The sequence below is a fragment of the Bombina bombina genome, chromosome 5 (genome assembly GCF_027579735.1).
Source record: "Bombina bombina isolate aBomBom1 chromosome 5, aBomBom1.pri, whole genome shotgun sequence".
NCBI classification, from domain to species: Eukaryota; Metazoa; Chordata; class Amphibia; order Anura; family Bombinatoridae; genus Bombina; species Bombina bombina.
The window spans coordinates 876,437,821-876,461,527 of NC_069503.1; the positions used below are offsets into that span (position 1 = coordinate 876,437,821).

Consider the following 23,707-nt stretch of genomic DNA (forward strand, 5'->3'; position numbering starts at 1 on the left):
AATGAGAATATCCCACTAGTAAGGATGAATCCGTGGACTGGATACACCTTGCAAGAGAAATTATTTATTCATATGCAAATAATGAAACTGACAGTCTGAATGAAGGAATACTGATTATCCACATATATTTAGAACTTTACATATAAAGTGCCCAACCATAGCTTAGAGTGTCATAAATAAAATAAGACTTACTTACCCTAAGACACTCATCTACATATAGTAGATAGCCAAACCAGTACTGAAATGAGAATCAGTAGAGGTAATGGTATATAAGAGTATATCGTCGATCTGAAAAGGGAGGTAGGAGAAGAAATCTCTACGACCGATAACAGAGAACCTATGAAACAGATCCCCTAGAGGAAGACCATCGTATTCAAATAGGCAATACTCTCTTCACATCCCTCTGACATTCACTGCACTCTGAGAGGAAAACCGGGCTTCAGCATGCTGCGAAGCGCACATCAACATAGAATCTAGCACAAACTTACTTTACCACCTCCATGGGAGGCAAAGTTTGTAAAACTGAATTGTGGGTGTGGTGAGGGGTGTATTTACCCCTCCTGGTAGGAATGTATATCCCATACGTCACTAGCTCATGGACTCTTGCTAATTACATGAAAGAAAGATCATTATCTTAGGAAAACACTTAATCCCTGTTAAGTACCACACTGTCATATACTTAAACAGCAGAATGTACCAAATAAAAAGGGACCCCACAAAAGATCTGGTACTGTAACTTTAATTGAAAAAAATAACGACACTTTAATTGCAAGATGTTCATAATAAGTGAAGTTACACACTTTAAGTAGTATATACACCCCCTATATGTTTATTCATTATGTTTCAAATCGAAAAACAACGGAATAGGGTAGTTGACTGTGAACTACTGATGATTTACCACAACTGAGGACACAGTAAAGCGGTGTGTAACCTGTACGCTACTATAGCAATATGCAACACCCCCAATAATGCCCCTCAGGGTATTCCTGGCACGACATAATAAAGGGCGCGTAAAACCTTAGTGAACATAGCCAAGCTCCGCCCATCGTGGGCGTATTGGGCTGAAACTAAGAGTAGAAAAAAAATTTGACAGGCAGTAAATCACTATACCCCGTAGAATGAAACTCTCCTAGCTTCTCACAAATGGGGTAAACATTCCAGAATAAGTTTGTACAAAAACTGTCCGGTGTACTAGGCCATATAAAGTGCGCACTAAAATAAAACAAAAAGGCGCCAAACCCAACTCCGCCCAACGTGGGCGTCATCAGTATCTCCTCCCGGTTGCCATTTATACCATAAAAAACGGTCTACGTGAATGTAAAACAGTCGAATCCGAAATATAAAGCAAAACAACGGATTCCCACACACTAACACAAGCATAGGTTGTGATTGCTGATAGAAAAAACTAAGCCCTTATCTAGCCCAGCAATGTGAAAACTCCCGGTCAGCCATAATTAAACCACCGGAGCTATCTGTCCGGTATTGCAAGAACAGAGTCCTGTTTAACATTAAAACCGGAAGATACATATAACATCCCCATGTATTGTACAATGAATGTGCTAGCTCTTACAGAGAAGGCTCTGTTATACACATAGGGCTCGTTCAATGCATGGCTTCTTTATTTATAGCAATGCAGAAAGAACTCAAACTATGCCCGTAACTGTCCCACAACATCCCCTGAAGCTCTGAGGGGGCCTTTCTATCTATGTAAGGGATTAAAAATTGATGAAGGCTAAAACAGAGTGCCCAACTTCTTTCTGAGACTCTCTCACCCACAGAATAAAGTTAGCACTTACCTCATCTCCTCCGGTCAGTAAGGCAGTCTCCAGGTGTGTGAGGTCTTCTGAGACTTTCCCTCACATGGCCCTGAAATGAAGAAGAAAATCCTGAGTAAACATCTCTCAGGTTTCCTTGGTTGGGGTAGCAAATCAATACATGGGAGGCGCAGTGAGAATATGTCCTACAAGTTCCCATCACTCTAAAGCCACCAGATGCTTCTCTTTTGTTATGGAAGAGACTGATCTGGTCTAGGCTACACCCCAGAACAAAGTAGCACTCAGAGGCACTACTTAAAAAATAATAAACTCTTGATTGAAGAATCTAAACTAACACCTCACTTTACCTCTTCCTATCACTAAGACAGGCAAAGAGAATGACTGGGGTAGGAAGGAATGGAGGAGCTATATATACAGCTCTGCTGTGGTGCTCTTTGCCACTTCCTGCTGACCAGGAGGCATAATCCCATAAGTAAGAATGAAATCCGTGGACTCGTCATATCTTGTAAAAGAAAACAACAAACTCTTGATTGAAAAAATTCATTCAGACACCTAACTTTACCACCTCCTTGCAACTATTTACAGGCAAAGACAATGACTGGGGATTGTGGGTAGGGGAGCGGTATTTAACAGCTTTGCTGTGGTGTTCTTTGCCTCCTCCTGCTGGTCAGGAGTTATATTCCCAACAGTAATTATGATGATCCGTGGACTCACCATGTCATTAGAAAGAAATACAAAAAAAAAATAAAATATTTTTTAAAATTTTGTACTGTCAGTTTAACTTGTAACGTTGGATAAAGAAACAGGACATCGGTTACAAAAACCGTAGTTAAACAAAAACACCTCTCTTTCTGAAAGGCAACTCCTTTTTAAAAACCTCACAGAAAAACTTTTATTAAAGTGGTAATGGAAAATAAACGATCTGGCCCCTTTACACCTTAGCGCTAAGCTGAGGTGCCTACCTGATCCTTGACTGGCACAGAGCGAAGGAGAACACGCTTAGCTGCTGCGTGTGTACACCATCATAAGCCGTTACAGAGAAAATGTGCAAAGTCACGGCGCGTCCTGCGCCCAGAGGAAGGAGCTCCGCCCCTCGTGACGTCACAGCCAGTTCCGTTATACGGACCGCAATTGCATATTGGTTCTTTCTTAAGGGTATATCTACTGAGAACCTCTAAAATAAAACTACTGCCCATACCAGCAGTCTAAAATACTGAGCCACCAATAAAAATAAGAATTTATTAAAAAAAAAAGTAAAAAAATTGTACATTCTCTCTCCAAGGACCTGATGTCCTGACCCACCATTGCAGTGACCTGCATCCTGTCTAATGTATCCTGAACTCAGGATAACATAGCCCCATAAAAATGCAGAATGTTAATAAAGTGCCAGGGTTTCTCTCCTTCAAAAACTAAAATGGCATTTACCTGCACCTCTGACTGTCCGACAGGAGGATATCTCACTTGGTATGAGAGGAAATCACTTCTCACAGAGACCTATGGATAGAAGAAGGAATAGAGTAAGCCTACTCTGGCATTCTGTTTAAAGGCAGCAACTTGTCAGAAAAACGCAGTGAGGACCACCCCACAAGTTCCTGACTGCTTAAAAACTACCACAGCCCTACTGAAGAGACTAACGTGGAGTACAGCTAACCCCAGTTTGTGAGGGAAAATCAGAGCAAGCCTACTCTGGCTTCAAAATAAAAAAATCAGGGGGGGGCGGAGCCAACCGCTGAAGGGATAGGTGGCACGGAGTAAGAGCTCCTACTAAAATTTTCAGAATTTAAGGCTTATTTCACGTACAGAGGGGAACCGTTCTGAGAGAATACCTAATATGAAAGATGACACTGATCTATGACATGCTCTGACGAGTTGTGAAGCTCTACCGCGGATTATAGCTATCACTTTTGGGATTCCCTGAAGCCACGTGGCAACGGAACATAGAAACCTTCCTACCAGCAAAGCCCTACCGAGATGCATGGAGCCTAAATACTAGTTTCCTATACAACACTGGGGAAGACTAGCACATTGAGCTGAAGCCCGGCAGTTGGATCCTTCAGATTCTGACTTAATCCTATCTAGGACCGGTCCCTATTGTACAGTATGGAGCCTATTGCAATGCTGCGGGAGATAGGCTCCCTGTTACAGCAATATCGAGAGGCCTTTGCGCCAACGCTCACAAATGTGGACTGTGTACCCGATGCTGCCCCTCCTCCCGTGATTGTTGGTAGCGGTGATGTCCGCGAGCCTCACACTAGCGTTGGTCTGGGATCCCGGTGGCCGCCATCTTTTTTCTTACCGGACCCCCAGTCTCAGAGATCTGCCAGCTTCCAGATGGTGTCTTACTCCCTGACAACTGCTGTTCCGCCGAGTAGAGGTGAGGCTGGTCTGGAGCTTGTTGCTACTACTCACACAGATTGCGACTTAGGACCGGGGAGGGCTGGAATCCTATGGAGCAACACCAAGCTGACCCGGACTGTACACCGACTGGGATCTTCTTGCCGCTGCACGCTTGTGGACAGGTCAGTGCTCAGTGTGGAGAATCAGGCCTGCAGAAATCACTTAAGGCTTGTCTGCCCGTGTACAAATTACATAGAGAGACTGTGTGGGGCATCGGACACTCTGCACTAGTGGACCGCAGCCAGCTTCAGGGCAGGAGTCATCTGATTAGCCCTATTTCACAAAACAACTGCCCTAATGGTTACAAGCACTATAGACTCATTTTGGTTCTAGGGCAAACTAGAGACAAGATAGGTATTGGCTAAATTACCCACACTGAGTGACTTCCCATCTGATGGTTATATGTTGGGGCACAAGTTTGAAGTTTGAACTTGGTTCTTGGTATTATGTTTAGCCTATCTCATGGTGTTAACGATTGTTATGTACTCCATATATTTTGCTGTTTATAACTGTATGGTCCGTTGGAATGCCCTTTTTTGATTGTCTTCTGACTTAGATCTTTTAATTAATTTCCTCTATCTAGCACAATAGGCATTAAAATGGTTTTTCCACTAATCTAAGGATAGTTCAGTTCACATCCATTTGACTTCCACACTTGTACATATCACTGCTTTACTTGCTGTTTGGGCATAGGGCCCATGCCCAAACACCAGAGTTTAAATAATCCCAGACATGTGGAAACCTAACATTTCCTATTTACATTATAATGCCTATCCAATTGATATGCTTAAAAATTTTGGAGGTCTTTTTATTTCCCTTCAAATGTGTAGACATCTTAACCTGACAACGGAAGATCTGGCAACTGTAGACATATATATCTCACTATAGTTGCAGGCGAGGAGGGTTTTGCAATTAAGCATGCAGTTTCCAATTCACCACAAGAGGGAAGTTACCCCATTGCTAAAAACTAACAAGTTCTTTAATAGTTCAATAGTACCGCATTTACATAGGACAGGTAGGAGGTTTATACTATCTAGTTGCCTTTGGTTCAACGTGTAAACATTATATTCATGACTTATAGTTTTAAACATAGCCTTTTTATTGAGTGGCTAAACATTTTCTCACTACTCTTGTATCTGGATTATTTGGTCCCTTACTATATGCCTGAATCCTTAGCATTAAAATGTGGCTATATATTGCATCTCGAGATCCCATATATCTTGATTTTTATCAACATGAAACCAGATACAACACAACAAATCTAGTAGTCTCTCTTGTTTTAGTGGGACCTATAGGAGATGATTTTATTTATGACTTATAGTTTTAAACATAGCCTTTTTAATGAGTGACTAAACATTTTCCCACCACCCTTGCATCTGAGCTATTTGGCCCCTTACTATATGCCTGAATCCTTAATGTTAATTTTAAAATGTAGCTCTATATTGCATCTCAAGACTTTATATATCTCGATTTTATCACCATGAACCCAGATATAGCACAACAAATTTAATAGTTTCTTTTGTTTTGGTGGGACATATAGGAGATGATTTTTTAGCCCTGTAAAACTAGCCCTATCTCTTTCCCTCTCCGAGTGTTTGTCACACTGAGTAATCTACTCCCAAGTAAATTACCCCTTGATCCAACTGTAAATTGGTCCATGCTTCCTATCCCTACAAACTACCATGACTGTTATAAGACCTCCCCCACCCCCCTAAGAAATGAGTCCCCTAGAAATAGGAGAACTAAAGACACGGCTTCTCTTGCCTATGCCGTAATTTTAATTACTCCTTTAGCCTTTATTTTCTCACAGTATAGAATCCATCCCTTTATTTAGATCAGCAGGTCTGATCAACAGTACCTAGTAACCAAACCACCATCTCTAAAGCTTTTTTCAGAGGCCTCCTTCAAGATCATCGAGATTAGAGTAAAGCCTGTATGTGCCTCTATATCCAGTTTGATGACCCTAGCATGGATCCTACTTGTTAATAAGGGAGTCTATATTACATTTCTCTATATTACACAGATTGTATTACATCCCACATTTCATACTTTATTTTGTACTTTATTTATAGATGATTAAAACTAATATCCATACATAGCAGATTATTTTAGAGAATTCTATGCAGCTTACCTAGCCTATGCCGCATTCTTATAAACCCTAATCCTGCCTACAAATAGAGTTAAAGCCTTTGAACCCAAACCTACTGTTTATTACTGCACTATATCCTACTAAATGCACCATCCCCATATATTATGCTACAACGGCTATCTACAATATTTTTAACTCTATCCATAACCGATATAAAAAAGAGGTTGGTTAGTGACCCAAAAGTGGTCTCTCATTATATATATATTAACCTTCGGTAGATGTTCTATTTTGCTTATGTTTGAGGTTCTGGAGAGGCCTCTAGAGTTCATTAGAAGGTTTACCTTCAAATCGGCAAATCACAACTGTAATCTAGTGTTGTTTGTTCTCCTTTCTAGATTGTTTGTATACACTCCACATTGCAATGTACTTGACATTCTTTGTAATGATTAACTATGTATACTGTTTTTTCTTCTTTTATTGTGATTTGCTCTACGAAACCTCAATAAAAATATTTAAAAAAAAAAAAAAAATCCTGATAGAAGAATCTTATACAGACACCTAAACTTCACCTCCTCCTTGCACTGAAGGCAAAGAGAATGACTGGGGGTTGTGGGAAGTGAAGTGATACTTAACAGCTTTACTGTGGTGCTTTTTGCCTCCTCCTGCTGGCCAGGAGTGATATTCCCAACAGTAATTGCTGATTCCGTGGACTCACTGTTTCTTAAGAAAGAAAAAAATGGCATGCAAAAGGCATTGATATAAATAGATATACATGCCAAAATATGTATTATGAATAAATGTATTTATATATGTACTGTATATATGTATTTACAGACATATAAACACATGAAAACATATATATATATATATATATATATATATATATATATATATATATATATATATATATATATGTAGCAGAGATGTGCACTCTCACTTATCCACGACTGCCAGGGTGCTAGTGAAACTTCAATACAAGAGAACAAAATACTTGCACTCACTGGTCTTTTTGTGAAACAACTTGAACGACCTGAAGAAGGGGATATTGTCCTCGAAACTTCACAGTCTTTTTCAAAGTAAAAGTTGTTTCACAAAAAGACCAGTGAGTGCAAGTATTTTGTTCTCTTATATATATATATATATATATATATATGTGTGTGTGTGTGTGTGTGTGTGTGTGTGCGTGCGCGCGCGCATTGGAGCCCTTTGCAGTAAAGCTAAAAACGTGTAAAATCAAATTTGTGTAATATTCATATTTTATAAAGTGTTTAACTATGTATTTAATGTAAATATTTCAAATACCAATGCTCTTCATATAACAGAATATGTTCTATGTAATTATTAATAGATATTTCTATATATATCTGTATATACTGTATATCTATACCTAAATATAATTATAAATATATAGGCATAGATATATATTGTAACTAAATACCATTCTATATATATATATATATATATATATATACATACAGGGAGTGCAGAATTATTAGGCAAATGAGTATTTTGACCACATCATCCTCTTTATGCATGTTGTCTTACTCCAAGCTGTATAGGCTCGAAAGCCTACTACCAATTAAGCATATTAGGTGATGTGCATCTCTGTAATGAGAAGGGGTGTGGTCTAATGACATCAACACCCTATATCAGGTGTGCATAATTATTAGGCAACTTCCTTTCCTTTGGCAAAATGGGTCAAAAGAAGGACTTGACAGGCTCAGAAAAGTCAAAAATAGTGAGATATCTTGCAGAGGGATGCAGCACTCTTAAAATTGCAAAGCTTCTGAAGCGTGATCATCGAACAATCAAGCGTTTCATTCAAAATAGTCAACAGGGTCGCAAGAAGCGTGTGGAATAACCAAGGTGCAAAATAACTGCCCATGAACTGAGAAAAGTCAAGCGTGCAGCTGCCAAGATGCCACTTGCCACCAGTTTGGCCATATTTCAGAGCTACAACATCACTGGAGTGCCCAAAAGCACAAGGTGTGCAATACTTAGAGACATGGCCAAGGTAAGAAAGGCTGAAAGACGACCACCACTGAACAAGACACACAAGCTGAAACGTCAAGACTGGGCCAAGAAATATCTCAAGACTGATTTTTCTAAGGTTTTATGGACTGATGAAATGAGAGTGAGTCTTGATGGGCCAGATGGATGGGCCCGTGGCTGGATTGGTAAAGGGCAGAGAGCTCCAGTCCGACTCAGACGCCAGCAAGGTGGAGGTGGAGTACTGGTTTGGGCTGGTATCATCAAAGATGAGCTTGTGGGGCCTTTTCGGGTTGAGGATGGAGTCAAGCTCAACTCCCAGTTTGCCCCCTGGAGGGCTACTAAGTTGGGGACGCACACCAATAACGGCCGGCTTCACCCAGCGGAGCTCCAGCATCAACAAAGAGGGACATTGGCGCGACGCACGTTAACGAGTGACGTCATCGAGTGCGCCGCTTCGCCACCCACACCGCACGGACACGGATAGTCGGAAAGGACACCCTGAGCCCGCTGGAAACGAAGAGCTCTACATCGACTAGGATCCTCCACATCTGGGCACCCCTCCAGCTCGGAAGACAGCCCAAACCAGGACCGGTAAGAAGAACTGCTAATTTAGCACTAGCACACCCACTTAGTCCGTATCATTTACAGCCTTACATTCACAAACACTGCCCTAACTTTCAAGTATAGTACGCCTAGACAGCTCAGCCAGCACTGTTTGCACAAAAGTTGTTTCACTTGTATCCCTTATTATGCATCTCAATAAGACAGAGCATACATCACATCTCTGAGCAATAACTTTTGCGTGAGCTGGCCCAAACAGCCATATAGAGGGCATAAACATTGCATGTAAGGCATTGGGCTAAGCAAACATACTAAAGACTATTGGGTGACCTCAGTAATTTCAGTGATTGCTTGACCCCTGCGACTGGAAACACTTTCCACACGAGGGGGCTGACCTCACATATTCCTAACAGGAGACTTTATTTACCATAGGGTCTGATATTCCTTTTTTGCTTCAACTGTTTTGTTTGCTCAAACTATCAGTACCCTACAGGACATACCATCATTTTATATGAACAGAATGACTGACCCACTAGAATCAGTAGACACCATCCCCACAGGGGGTCTGAATGAGGATAAACGCAGACTCATTCTAGCCACAGCTTTGCAAGGGACAAGCACTCTCCCTACAGTGCCAAGGGAAGACAACTTGCCTATCTTATTTTCAAATCTAGAAAAACTCAGGTATAAGGAAACCAATCTTTGGTGGGACACAGAATTCTTGGACCTATACATCAAAGAGGGCAAAGTACCACGTGGCTTGAGAATGAAAAAGTTCCCTTCCTTTGCCCAGCAAATACCTGAGTTTATGGAAGAATGGAACCATACCCTAACTAGGTGTTCTCTTACTCTGATGAATCAGCTACTCAGACATAAGAGACAAGAGAGAGAATCCATGCTGTCAGAAATCAATACTATAACTGACAGTATCAAAGCCTTTGAAGAAACTAGTCAGCATAAGGACTATACCCTACAATTGGAGGAAACCATTAATAAATTGGACATTGAGTTGTCAAGCAGAAAAGTATCTAAGTATAACCGGGACACTAAAGATTATGACCTCAATATAGTTTATTCCTGGCAGCAACACAGACCCACTAGGGGCAAGGGAAATTCTAATTCTTCCAAAACCAAACACAACAAACGTAGAACACACTCAAACAAGAAAGTTACTTTTTCAAGCATAGAAACAGTAGATTCTGAGAGCTCTTTCCCTCAATCAGCAAGTTCCTCAACTACTGAACTGGTAGAACCACCTAGAGATACAGACATAGGCACTACAGCCTCACCAGGCACTACTAACTCACCCAGAACCACACTAGCAGCCCTGGTAAAGACCCCCAACCAAACCAGTACTCCAAAAAGCACTAGCCAACCACATAGATACCCCAGCAGGACAGCCTCAAAAAACAAAAAGAAATAGGCAATGTTATTAATTTGTCTAGCACCCAACTATCACCTGCACAAATATCTATTTTGAATAAAGGTCTCACCTTTGCACTCTCCACTAATTTTGATGTTTTCTCCACAGTGATCGATGTTAATAGGTTGGTTCATAAGCTTACCCTAAGAAAACACTTTTCTGGAATTGATACTGACCCTCCTCCCACTCTTTCCCCTTTACCTACACAAACAGAAAACACTCACACAGGCCTGCTATTCAAAGACCAGTGTGACTTTATCACTTTGTTAACCCTACAGCATACCACTTTGGGGAACACAACCCCTACACATAATTTTATTCATAAGGACAGGTCCTACTTTTACCCAGTCCAGGCTAGAAGAACTAGCATAGAACTGTACCAAGAGACAGTATTGAGAGACATTCTTGCACTAAATGACTCCTTGAAAGGGACAAACACATTGAAGTATAACACCACACTACAAGAAAAGAATGCACTCGCAGAATTAGAAGAAAATCCTAATATAGTAGTGACCCAGGCGGACAAGGGAGGGGCGGTGGTTATCTTAAACACCTCAGACTATGTGGAAGAATTAAAAACACATCTTGATAACTCTAACACCTACACTAAACTCAGCCATGTAACCGGTAAACCGGTATCCAATAAAAAGGCAGGTAATCAAGGTGTCGTTAGCACCTGGAAGAAGCTCCATGCTGCACTGACTGAAGGAGCGAAACGAGCATTTGGACTCGTCGTGCTTGGCAGCCCTTACAGCAGATCCCCTGCTCATCGTGACTTACCCCTGATGTCTGGACACTCCATGTACAAGGCAGCTAGGAGGAGCGACCGCGTGAACAAATACAGGTAGAATATGTTATACGCATCTGTACACCGAATATCACTGTCTTAAAGGAATACAGCACCTGTGAATAAAGACGCGTGTTTCTATTGCTCCTCCTATGCTATGTCTTTTAAGCACCAACCGACTCAGTAACTCTGGGGGTTCAAGTCTGAAGTAACTGGTTTTTATACACCGGGGACTGTATAACTGCATCCATTTCTTGCATTAACGCTGCACTTATTGGATTACAAATACCTGCAAGTTTTAAATGGACTGTTTTTGGTCTATTTCCCCTGGTGCACCAGATAATAATTTTTTGGCCAGTACTTCATTAATACTGCTTTGTGTGGGATCCCCTGTATGAATGTGAATGTGTGTATTGTGCATTTGTTTAATAAATATTTACATTGTTTTTGACATACAAGCTTTTTGTAGCGCTTTTATTCAATTTTACAGTTGTGCTGGATTTACCTAGACTTTTGGGAATTTCTTATTGTGAAATCCCCACTTCCTTTTCTATGTTGTTCTCATAAACTCAGCCATGACCCCACTCCAATGTTCAGCCAGGAACTACTTTCATTCTTGGACACGGCACTGGAAGAGGGGCATATTTCCCAGGAGGAAAAGGAATATCTGTCCACTAAAGACCCTTTAGTCCCCACTTTCAGGGTCGTGCCCAAAATTCATAAGACCCTCACAAAACCCCCTGGGAGGCCCATTGTAGCCAGCATAGGGTCCCTATGTGAGCGACTTGGAGCATGGCTGGATTCAGTACTCCAGCCTATCGTTATGGCCCTTCCTGGCTACATTAGAGATAGTGCCCACCTACTCCTCCAACTGGAGAAGATACATTGGCAACCCACTTTTCAATGGCTGACCATCGACGTGACAGCTCTATATTCGAGCATACCCCACCAAAAAGGCCTGGAGGCCTTGGGAAATATGCTAAGACGGTATACTGACTTCCCTGACAACTTTGTAGAATTTGTAGTGGCCACAGCTAATTTCTTACTGACCCACAACTACTTTGTCTCTGGGGGGGGAATTCTATTTACAAAACTGCGGCACAGCCATGGGGGCCAAATTTGCCCCGGCCTATGCTAACCTATACATGGGTTGGCTGGAAATTAACACCATTTATGCCGATGACTTCCCCCTCAGAGACAATGTAGTAGTGTATGGTCGTTTTATAGACCACCTAATTATTGTCTGGAACCCCATTAACCAAAGAGAAGCTCAACATTTAGTTGACTTACTAAACACCAATCCCTTTAACTTGAACTTCACACACAATGTCCACCCTAGATCCATTGCCTATTTAGACTTACAGTTGACCATAGATACTAACAATAACATTGTATCCTCTATCTACAGGAAGGCATTAGCACGCAACACAATATTGAGGGCAGATTCATGCCATGTAAAACATACTATAAGAGGCATACCGAAGGGCCAGTATATAAGAGCCCGGAGGAATTGCTCTAATTTTTTACAGTACCAAGAACAAGCTGATCAAATTACTGCCCGACTTGTGGAGAGAGGATACAACAAGACCACTTTGGCAAAAACAGCAAAAGAGGTTGGAAAATTGGACAGACGTACACTATTTGCCAACACAAATAGGAAAAATAAAAACAAATGCACTAGTAATAGACAGAACACACTGACTAGTGAAATTGTCTTCTCCACTCAGTATAGTAGACAGTATGATGAAATCTGTAAAATAATACATAAATACTTACCCATCCTACAAAGTGACCACAAACTTAAAGACATAACCAGACAGCAAATAAAATGTGTAGCCAAAAGAGCTCCCACAGTAGGAGACAAAGTAAGAAAAAGCTTTACCTCAAAACCCCAATACACCACAAACTGGTTAACTCCACATCCAGGCTTTTTCAAATGTGGACGCATATGTAAAAGCTGTAATTATACCAACAAGAGAGACCAGTTTACATCCTCAAATACAGGCAGGACTTTCCCAATCAAACAAAGAATAGATTGTACTAGTCAATTTGTAATTTATTTAATTACATGCCAACAATGTCTCCTACAATATGTAGGCCTTACCACACGTCCTCTTAAGGACCGCATTAGACAACATCTATTATCACTTGATGAGGAAGTCCCCAGAACACCTGTAGCCAAGCATTTTCGAACACATGGCATACACATCAAACACTTATTTTCATTCGTAGGCATTGATCACATAGGTAAGGACATTAGAGGAGGCGATAGAATTAGTAAACTGCAGAGGAAAGAAGCCTTTTGGATCTTTACCTTACAGACAAAAAGCCCAAAAGGCATAAATATGAGGCAAGACCTGGATCTATTCATAGATTAATTTACAAGTCCCCCGTTAACTGTAACAATATTATTATCTGTACAGAGTAGTCCATCCTCTCTCTACCTAGTATTGTAGGCAAACTCCATTGCCCCTTGGCACATACATATAAAAATGGAACAATAAACAACAACCAATGAGTGTTCATCGGTTTTATATATAAAAAAAAAATAAAAAAAAATAATATATATATATATATATATATATATATATAATGGGTTTTATCTTAAAAAAGATTTTTATAGACATATAGGTTTATTCTAGGCTACAACACTTATCAAAATGATTTTATCATTTTATTACTATCAGCTCACTAAATGATTTATAAACATCATTGCACTCCTTTATGACTCCTTCCTTCAACAGCAACTACTATTCTATACATATTTCAAATTATATATACTGGACCTATAGGATGTTACCACCATCTTAGGCCAGTTAGGTGTGTGTAACACATATTCAGGTAATTACCTGGGTGCCATACAGAGAGGATCACCTAGGATTGAGTTCAACAGGTTATTACAGGTATTCACTATATATATGTTAAACGAATGCTGTCCTCAATAAACACTTACCCACATCACACACCTTTCTACACATATTCCTGCCATCCTGCTACCACTCAGGTGGCCAACCTCCAATTAAACCCTGTTGCACAGGATAATTGAAACCTGTAGCAATTATTTTGCTACCCAGGACAGCAGGAACACTTTATTTCACATTTACCATGTCCAGCAATGCAGCCACCATGGCAAATTTTTAATTAAATGGCAATTAACAACCAGCACACATAGGTGGCGTCTAAACAAATAAATAAATGGACTAACAAATAAATATTTACCACAAACCCAAAACACATAACAATAACTGCCTGGCCATGGACAATGTGTTATATCAGGCATTAGCAAGAAAAACCCCTTTGCTTTCAAATAATAGAGTTGCTATCTTTACCCCCCTTTTTCTTAATCTTCATCCTTATCCCTATTCTTATCTTTAGTGTCCAACTACAAGTTTCCTAAATACAATGTGAGTTTTGATAATAGTCCTTTTCCCCATACCCCTAGAGTAAAATCCTGTTTATCACTGTGGTGATTGTTGAACCTAGTTGTGCTTACACCTTTAAGCACAGCATAACTAGTAATAAGTTAAATTTCAGTACTTAGCTTCTAGTAACATGTCACCATTTCTTAATCTAACTAAAATATAAAATAAAACAAACACATAACCACGTTATCATTTTTTTCAAATTACATGCATAGCCTACTTAATCACTGTTCAACAACACTTTTTTTCCCTTTGAGAGTTTCACATTTTAAAATCCCCTTTTCAGCACTAAATATCTGCACTATGTTCATTCACACAATGTCAATTAGGCTTTGCTTATACACTATTGGCCAACACCAGTATTTAACCTGACAGCAGGTGAACACCATTAGATCTCTGATGAAGCGCATGTGAGCATGCGGGAAACGCGTCAGATCCAGCCCTGCACACTGTGACTGTGTCTTCCACCCGACTGTTCACTAAAAACCACTTTGGAATAGAGTCTGCAGTTCCTCGTTTTTCTTTCTCCCAATACTATATATATATATATATACATACAGGGAGTGCAGAATTATTAGGCAAATGAGTATTTTGACCACATCATCCTCTTTATGCATGTTGTCTTACTCCAAGCTGTATAGGCTCGAAAGCCTACTACCAATTAAGCATATTAGGTGATGTGCTTCTCTGTAATGAGAAGGGGTGTGGTCTAATGACATCAACACCCTATATCAGGTGTGCATAATTATTAGGCAACTTCCTTTCCTTTGGCAAAATGGGTCAAAAGAAGGACTTGACAGGCTCAGAAAAGTCAAAAATAGTGAGATATCTTGCAGAGGGATGCAGCACTCTTAAAATTGCAAAGCTTCTGAAGCGTGATCATCGAACAATCAAGCGTTTCATTCAAAATAGTCAACAGGGTCGCAAGAAGCGTGTGGAAAAACCAAGGCGCAAAATAACTGCCCATGAACTGAGAAAAGTCAAGCGTGCCGCTGCCAAGATGCCACTTGCCACCAGTTTGGCCATATTTCAGAGCTACAACATCACTGGAGTGCCCAAAAGCACAAGGTGTGCAATACTTAGAGACATGGCCAAGGTAAGAAAGGCTGAAAGACGACCACCACTGAACAAGACACACAAGCTGAAACGTCAAGACTGGGCCAAGAAATATCTCAAGACTGATTTTTCTAAGGTTTTATGGACTGATGAAATGAGAGTGAGTCTTGATGGGCCAGATGGATGGGCCCGTGGCTGGATTGGTAAAGGGCAGAGAGCTCCAGTCCGACTCAGACGCCAGCAAGGTGGAGGTGGAGTACTGGTTTGGGCTGGTATCATCAAAGATGAGCTTGTGGGGCCTTTTCGGGTTGAGGATGGAGTCAAGCTCAACTCCCAGTCCTACTGCCAGTTTCTGGAAGACACCTTCTTCAAGCAGTGGTACAGGAAGAAGTCTGCATCCTTCAAGAAAAACATGATTTTCATGCAGGACAATGCTCCATCACACGCGTCCAAGTACTCCACAGCGTGGCTGGCAAGAAAGGGTATAAAAGAAGAAAATCTAATGACATGGCCTCCTTGTTCACCTGATCTGAACTCCCTTGAGAACCTGTGGTCCATCATCAAATGTGAGATTTACAAGGAGGGAAAACAGTACACCTCTCTGAACAGTGTATGGATGGCAGGCTTTTGAGTGTCCTTGCAAAGAAAGGTGGCTATATTGGTCACTGATTTGTTTTTGTTTTTTTTTTTTGAATGTCAGAAATGTATATTTGTGAATGTTGAGATGTTATATTGGTTTCACTGGTAAAAATAAATAATTGAAATGGGTATATATTTGTTTTTTGTTAAGTTGCCTAATAATTATGCACAGTAATAGTCACCTGCACATACAGATATCCCCCTAAAATAGCTATAACTAAAAACAAACTAAAAACTACTTCCAAAACTATTCAGCTTTGATATTAATGAGTTTTTTGGGTTCATTGAGAACATGGTTGTTGTTCAATAATAAAATTAATCCTCAAAAATACAACTTGCCTAATAATTCTGCACTCCCTGTATATATATATATATATATATATATATATAAATATATATAAATGTGTTTTTAATAAATAGAGCATATTCTGCTATGTGAAGAACATGTGAAATATTAATATTCCATGTCGTGTTAGCGCACTTGAGAAAAAGCAATTAGGTTTCTGCGACTTGTTCTGTGTCAGGTTTCTTTCCCACTTTTCGCGATCCATTAAAGTATATGGGGAAATGCATTAACATGCTCGCGATATTCAAACTTTGGCTTTTTTCTTGCGTCAGGTGAGCACGCAAGCAAAAACTTTTTTGTTTTAACTTGTAATAGGCATACTACCCGACAAGCAAAAAATCAAAGCCTAGCAGAGTTAAGTCGTAAGGTGGGGTGCAAACTACCTCCTCTCCACTTGTAATTTAGCCCTTTATAACGTGACATGTCCTAAGTGTACCTTTCGATCATCCAAGTTTGAGATATTCAAGATGTATTATATTAACAGACTAATCTGTCAGTTCTATTATGTTTAGACTGATCCTCCTGCCATCATTCCCTACTTTAACGATTCTCTAAACTTGCTACCATCCTCTGTCCCAACACACCTGCACCCATGTCATTTAGATGAAATCCATCTTTACTGAACAAATTGTACCCAACTGAAAAGTCAGCGCGGTGCACTAAAAAGTCAAACCCCTCATTTTTACATTATGTTTTTAACCAGGAATTAACGGCCCTTAGCTACTTCTGCTTTATTGGGTTAGCACATGGCACTGATAATCTTAGAAAACACTACCTTGGAGGTCCATGTTTTAAGGTTGCTATCTAACTTCCTTAAGTCAATTTTTTTAGGACACTTCATCTCCTTCTAACTCTGTCATTAGTGCCAATATGGACCATTACTGCGGGATCAGACCCAGATCTCTCTAACAAGGTATCACTAAGACGCCATGTTCTTAGGCTTGAATCCCTAAAAATAATTGAAAATTTGTACTTCTCGAATTTGTACCTTTTAAAACCATAAAACATCTTAGAGCACTTTTTTTTTTTAACAGTTTTGATTTTAAAGGGACAGTAAATACCTTGAAATTTTTAAATAAAATGTTTAGTTGTGCATAATAAAAAAGCTTGGGGATATATTTTCATTGTTTATTGTGCCCACTTTTCATGTAATTTATCTCTGAAAACCGAGCAATTTCTACTTCTCAGAACATGAAAAGCATATTGCTGACTTTTGCATGCAAACACCATACTATGTATCTTTAACTAATAACAAATACAAAACAAGGTACTTTAAACTCATTTTATGACTGTGCCTAGCCATGTTGTCTGCAGACTAAAGCCCAGATTGGCTCCTCCAAATAAGGCAATTGGTGGGTGGAGTTTGGCTATTGAAGAATAACTGCAGTAAAAAGGATATTAATTGGTTTAAAAAGCTTTAAGACTTGGCTGAAATTTTATTCTATAGCAACACAACAGAAATAAAATAAAAATATGGAATTCAGAATTATTTAAAATAAAGATGATACCAGATTATTGATCTAAAAAGTATATGTAATGCCCTCACTTTATCTGAGAATCTGTCTTGCTATACAATTAAAGGGACAGTCTACACCAGAATTATTATTGTTTAAAAAGATAGATAATCCCTTTATTAACCATACCCTAGTTTTGCATAACCAACACAGTTATATAAATACACTTTTTATCACAGTGATTATCCTGTATCTAAGCCTCAGCAAACTGCCCTGTTATTTCAGTTCTTTTGACAGACATCCATTTTAGCCAATCAAAACTGGCTCACTGGAACTTCACGTACGTGAGCACAGTGTTATCTATATGACACACATGAACCAACACCCTCTAGTGGTGAAAAACTGTCAAAATGCCCTGGGAGAAGAGGCGGACTTCAAGGGCTTATAAATTAGCATATAGACCTCCTAGGTTTAGCTTTCAACTAAGAATACCAAGAGAACAAAGCAAAATTGATAAAAGTAAATTGGAAAATTGTTTAAAATTACATGCCCTATCTGAATCATGAAAGTTTATTTTGGACTAGACTGTATCTTTAAGCTCCATAATGGTTTCCCATACTGCAATACTTTATTGTTTACCTACCTTCAAGTTATTTAATTGCATAATTTTGCACTCTTTTTTATTAGATTTTAGATTCAAGACACTAATTATTCACTTTGTTTAGCATTACTATGTAATTAACCCATCCAAGAATGGCAATTATGTTACACATTTCTCTACCATCTGCAAAAACACATCTTCCCTTGAAGCTTGCTAATAATTTCATTCCATGGGGCCCGATATCGATGAATGCCGACATCATACGCTTATTATTGCACAAGCAGTTCTTGTGAACTGCTTGTGCAATGGCTCTCCCTGCAAATTGGCCTCTAGCAGGGGGTGTCAATCAGCCCGATTGTATGAGGTGCCCACAATCTTAAAGCCCTTGATAAATCGACTCCCATAAGTTAAAAAGAACAGGCCTCAGCAATGAAAGTTGAGGAATACCACTAATCTATCCTTAAGCCAACAATCTATCCAATTAACAACTCTTGTGTCTAGAACAAGCAAGGACATTTATAAACTGGATTGTTGTGTGAGATTGTATCAAACAGTTTCCTAAAATCTAGGTACACCTCCACCTTGGTCTAAAACATTAGCATTTAGCTTATAGATAGTATTATGTTGAGTGCAGCTCTCTACAACTACTGTTGTCTACTTTATTTCTTCTCTTTCTGTTCTACCCTTTCGACCCCTTTCTTTTCCTCCTAAAAATACTATGTGTAACTTTTTTCATAAGATTATTATTCCTACTAGCTGCTTATTTAAGTATCCTATAACGTTTTTCAGTATTTTATTGGACATTGCACCTATTTATCAACTTCATTCACAAAACAGTTCCAATCTCTAAATTGCTCCACTTACCTCAACTTCAATAGGAAAAGAATAATTCCGTTGCAAGTCTATTAAATTTTCAAATATCAGCAGGTTCTTTATAAAAAGAAAAAAAAAGAACAAAAACATTCTGTAAAATACTTGCACAATTCAAAATAATAAAATAACAAATTGTATTCTTACTTTATAAATTCATTTATTTCATGCTGGTGAGGGTTCACAAGATCTTCAAATGTTGGATTACGCTCCAGTCCACTAAGAGGAGGCAAAAATAGCCCCACATAACAGAGCTTTAATTCCTCCCTATTTCCCAGAATACTTCAGTCATATAAACGGCCAAGTATATGGGAGGAAAACCAGAAAAACTAAATTTATTTTTACCTGATAAATTAATTTGTTTCATGGTGGTAAGAGTGCACAAGACATTGCTCCTGTGATTCAAATCCTGGCAAATAAGAATATGTAATCTCTTCCCCCTTCCTGGTATGCTAGTCTTATGTATAGCCAAGAAAGGAGAAGAAGACAGGTAGGAAAGGGTAAATGAGGGAAAATGGGATGCAACCTAGAACTGCTGCAAGAAAAATGTAGTGGAAAATTGGTGGGTATTGTGGACTCCCACAACAATGAAAGAAATTAATTTATCAGGTAAGCATACATTTTGTATTCTTTCATAAGGTGGCGAGAGTCCACAAGCCATTACTCCAGGGAACTTATACTCAAGCTGCAGAGTCCACAAGTAATTTGTGAGATGCAGAAAAATAGACAAACAAAAAAAGTCTACATTTTATTTTGGAATGACATAAGATTTTAGTGCCCCCACATCATCAAGGTTAGGTTGTGAAGATGCTCCTTTAAATCCTTAGGAGATGGGTATACAGATGGAAACCACAGTTTCTGTAGATACTACTTTGGGAAGAAAAAGAGTGTGTTCAAAGAACTGCCTTGTCCTAATGAAAAAGCCAAAAGCTCATAAACTCTTCTGGCTGAAGAAATGGTTAAGAGAAAATAAAATGTATGCTTACCTGATAAATGTATTTATTTTTTGACACAATGAGTCCACGGATCATTATTAATTACTGTTGGGAACACCACCCCTGCCCAGCAGGAGGCGGCAACGAGCACCACAGCAAAGCTGCCAAACATCGCCTCCCTTCCCTCCCACTCCAGTCATTCGACCGAAGTATAGGAGAGAAATGAAGTAACAATGTGCAGAGGTGTCTGAAGTTTATAACATATTAACAACCTGTCTCAAAAACAGGGCGGGTCGTGGACTCATTGTGTCAAAAAAGAAATAAATTTATCAGATAAGCATACATTTTCTTTTCTTTTTAATGACAGGATGAGTCCACGGATCATCATTAATTACTGTTGGGAATCAATACCCAAGATAGAGTACACAGATGATAAGGGAGGGACAAGACAGGAACCTGAACTGAAGGCACCCATGCTTGAAGAACCTTTCTCCCAAAAGCGACCTCAGCTGAGGCCAAAAGTGCAATTTTATAGGATTTTGAAGAATTCTGTTGCATAGAAACTTCACTTATGACTGCCCATGAGAAATCAACAGCCCTCATGGAAAGAGCCGTAACTCTCTCTGGGGGTTGCTATCGAGCAATCTCTTAGGCAAAATGTAAGATACTCTTCAGCCAGAAAGAAAAGCAACGGTAATTTTCTGTTCCTTACGTCTTTTGGAGAAAACCACAGATAAGGAAGAAGATTTACAAAATTCTTAGTCGCCTGCAAAGTAATTTTTTTGTCTAAATAGTGCCAAAACCCTTCCATCCGAGAAGAAGGATTAGGACACAAGGAAGGAACACCAGGCTCCAGACAAAAATAACATAATGGTATGTAAAACCACCTTATCTAAAGAAAACTAAGGTAAGGTGTGATGCCGAGAGCTCTGACACTCTACGAGCAGAGGAAAGTGTAATACAAAACAAAACTTTCCCAGATAATATCTAAGGAATGCATCGGCTCCAATAGAGCACCCTGAATACTCCTAAGAACTAAATTAAGACTCTAAGGAGGAGCAACTGGTTAGAACACAGGCCTTATCCTGACCATGGCCCGACTTGCTGATAAACCCTTCTCCAAACATTCTTGGAGAAAGGACATAATTCTAAGAATCCTAACTCTACTCCAAGAGTAGACTTTGAATATAAATATTTACGCCATATCTTATAGTAAATCCTTCTAGTTATAGGTTTATTATCCTGAAAGATAATTTCAATGACCAACTCCGAAAAACCACGCTTGGATAAAACTAAGCGTTCAATCTCCAAGCAGTTAGCGTCGGAGAAACTAGCTTTGGATGAAGGAAGGACTTTGAAGGAAAAAGGAAATTTATGCTTACCTCATAAATTTGTTTCTTTTACGATATGACGAGTCCATGGATTTCATCCTTACTTATAGGATTACGCCTCCTGGTCAGCAGGAGGAGGCAAAGAGCACCACAGCAGAGCTGTACATATAGCTCCTCCCTTCCCTCCCACTCCAGTCATTCGACCGAAGTTAGGAAGAGAAAGGAAAAGCCAAGGTGCAGAGGTGACTGAAGTTTAACAAAAATAAAGACCTGTCTTAGAAAATGACAGGGTGGGCAGTGGACTCGTCATATCGTAAAAGAAACAAATATATCAGGTAAGCATAAATTTCCTTTTCTTTTACAAGATATGACGAGTCCACGGATTTCATCCTTACTTATGGGATACAATACCAAAGCTATATGACACGGATGAAAGGGAGGGACAACACAGGAACCTAAACGGAAGGCACCACTGCTTGAAGAACCTTTCTCCCAAAAACAGCCTCGGACGAGGCAAAAGTATCAAATTTGTAAAAATTTGTAAAAAGTGTGAAGAGACGACCAAGTTGCAGCTTTGCAAATCTGTTCAACAGAAGAATCATTTTTAAATGCCCATGAGGAAGCCACAGCCCTAGTAGAATGAGCCATAATTCTTTCAGGAGGCTGCTGTCCAGCAGTCTCATATGCAAAACGGATGATACTCTTCAGCCAAAAAGAAAGAGAGGTAGCCGCAGCTTTCAGGCCTCTACGTTTTCCAGAAAAAAAACAACAAATAATGATTGAAGAATCAAAACTAACACCTCACTTTACCTCTTCCTATCACTAACACAGGCAAAGAGAATGACTGGAGTGGGAGGGAAGGGAGGAGCTATATATACAGCTCTGCTGTGGTGCTCTTTGCCTCCTCCTGCTGACCAGGAGGCGTAATCCCATAAGTAAGGATGAAATCCGTGGACTCGTCATATCTTGTAAAAGAAAGACCTTTCCACAACGAAAATCTCCAATCCTGCAGAGCCACGCCGGTGCATTAAGGATCATCAACGCCCTCTCCTGCTTGACTCGACCATGACTCGAGGAAGAAGAGCAAAAAATAGGAAAAAGGTATGCAAGACTGAAACTCTGAGGTATCGCCAGAGAATCCTTCGGAATAGTCTGAGGGTCCCTTGACCTCGACCCGTACTTCGAAAGACTAGCATTTTACAGAGATGCCATGAAGTCCAAATCCGTCTGGGAATCCACTCCAGGAATGTGTATCGCTGATCTACTGGAACTTCCATGTTCCCTGAGTCTTTATAGAGCCCCCTGCTCCCCATCCCAGAAATCTGGCATCTGTAGTCACAATCACCCAAGAGGGTCTGCGAAAGCAGGTTCCCTGGGAGAGATGATCCTGAGAAAACCACCAAGGTAGATAATCCCTGTCTCCTGCTCCAGCTGTAATCGCGGAGACAGATCCGCATAATCTCCGTTCCACTGCCCAAGTATGCCTAACTGCAGAGGACTGAGGTGGAAATGAGCGAACGGGATGATGTTCCTTGCCGCAACCATCAGCCCAAATACCTCCACGCACTGAGCCACTGACGGCCGAGGAGAGAACTGAAGTGCTAGACAAGAATCAAAATCTTTGATTTCCTGACTTCTGTCAAAATAACTCTCATTGATAAGGAGTCTATTATGGTTCCCAATGAAACTATCCTTGTAGATGGAACTAAAGAACTCTTTTCCAAATTCACCTTCCATACGTGAGACCGTAGGAAGGATAACATTTCTGTGTGTGATCCTTGAACCAGAATGTCGTCCAGATAAATAACCACTGCAATGCCCCGCGATCGGAGCACCACTAGCAGGGATCCCAGAACCTTTGAGAAAATTCTGGGAGCTGTGGCAAGCCGAATGGAAGAGCCACAAATTGGAAGTGTCTGTCTTAGAAACTTGTGATGGTCCCTGTGGATGGTAACATGCAAGAAAACGTCCCTTAAATCCACCAAGGTCATAAATTGACCCTCTTGGACCAAAGGAAGAATGAAACTAG

At 39.9% G+C, this 23,707-nt stretch overlaps 1 protein-coding gene across 1 annotated transcript in view; it reads right to left on the reverse strand.

The window, feature by feature from the left end:
- Positions 1-23,707, reverse strand: part of PRKDC (protein kinase, DNA-activated, catalytic subunit) — a 2,064,551-nt gene that overhangs the window by 800,142 nt on the left and 1,240,702 nt on the right. The window contains 1 exon segment of the mRNA XM_053715028.1: positions 19,407-19,472. Within this exon segment, the coding sequence (XP_053571003.1) occupies positions 19,407-19,472 (66 nt within the window).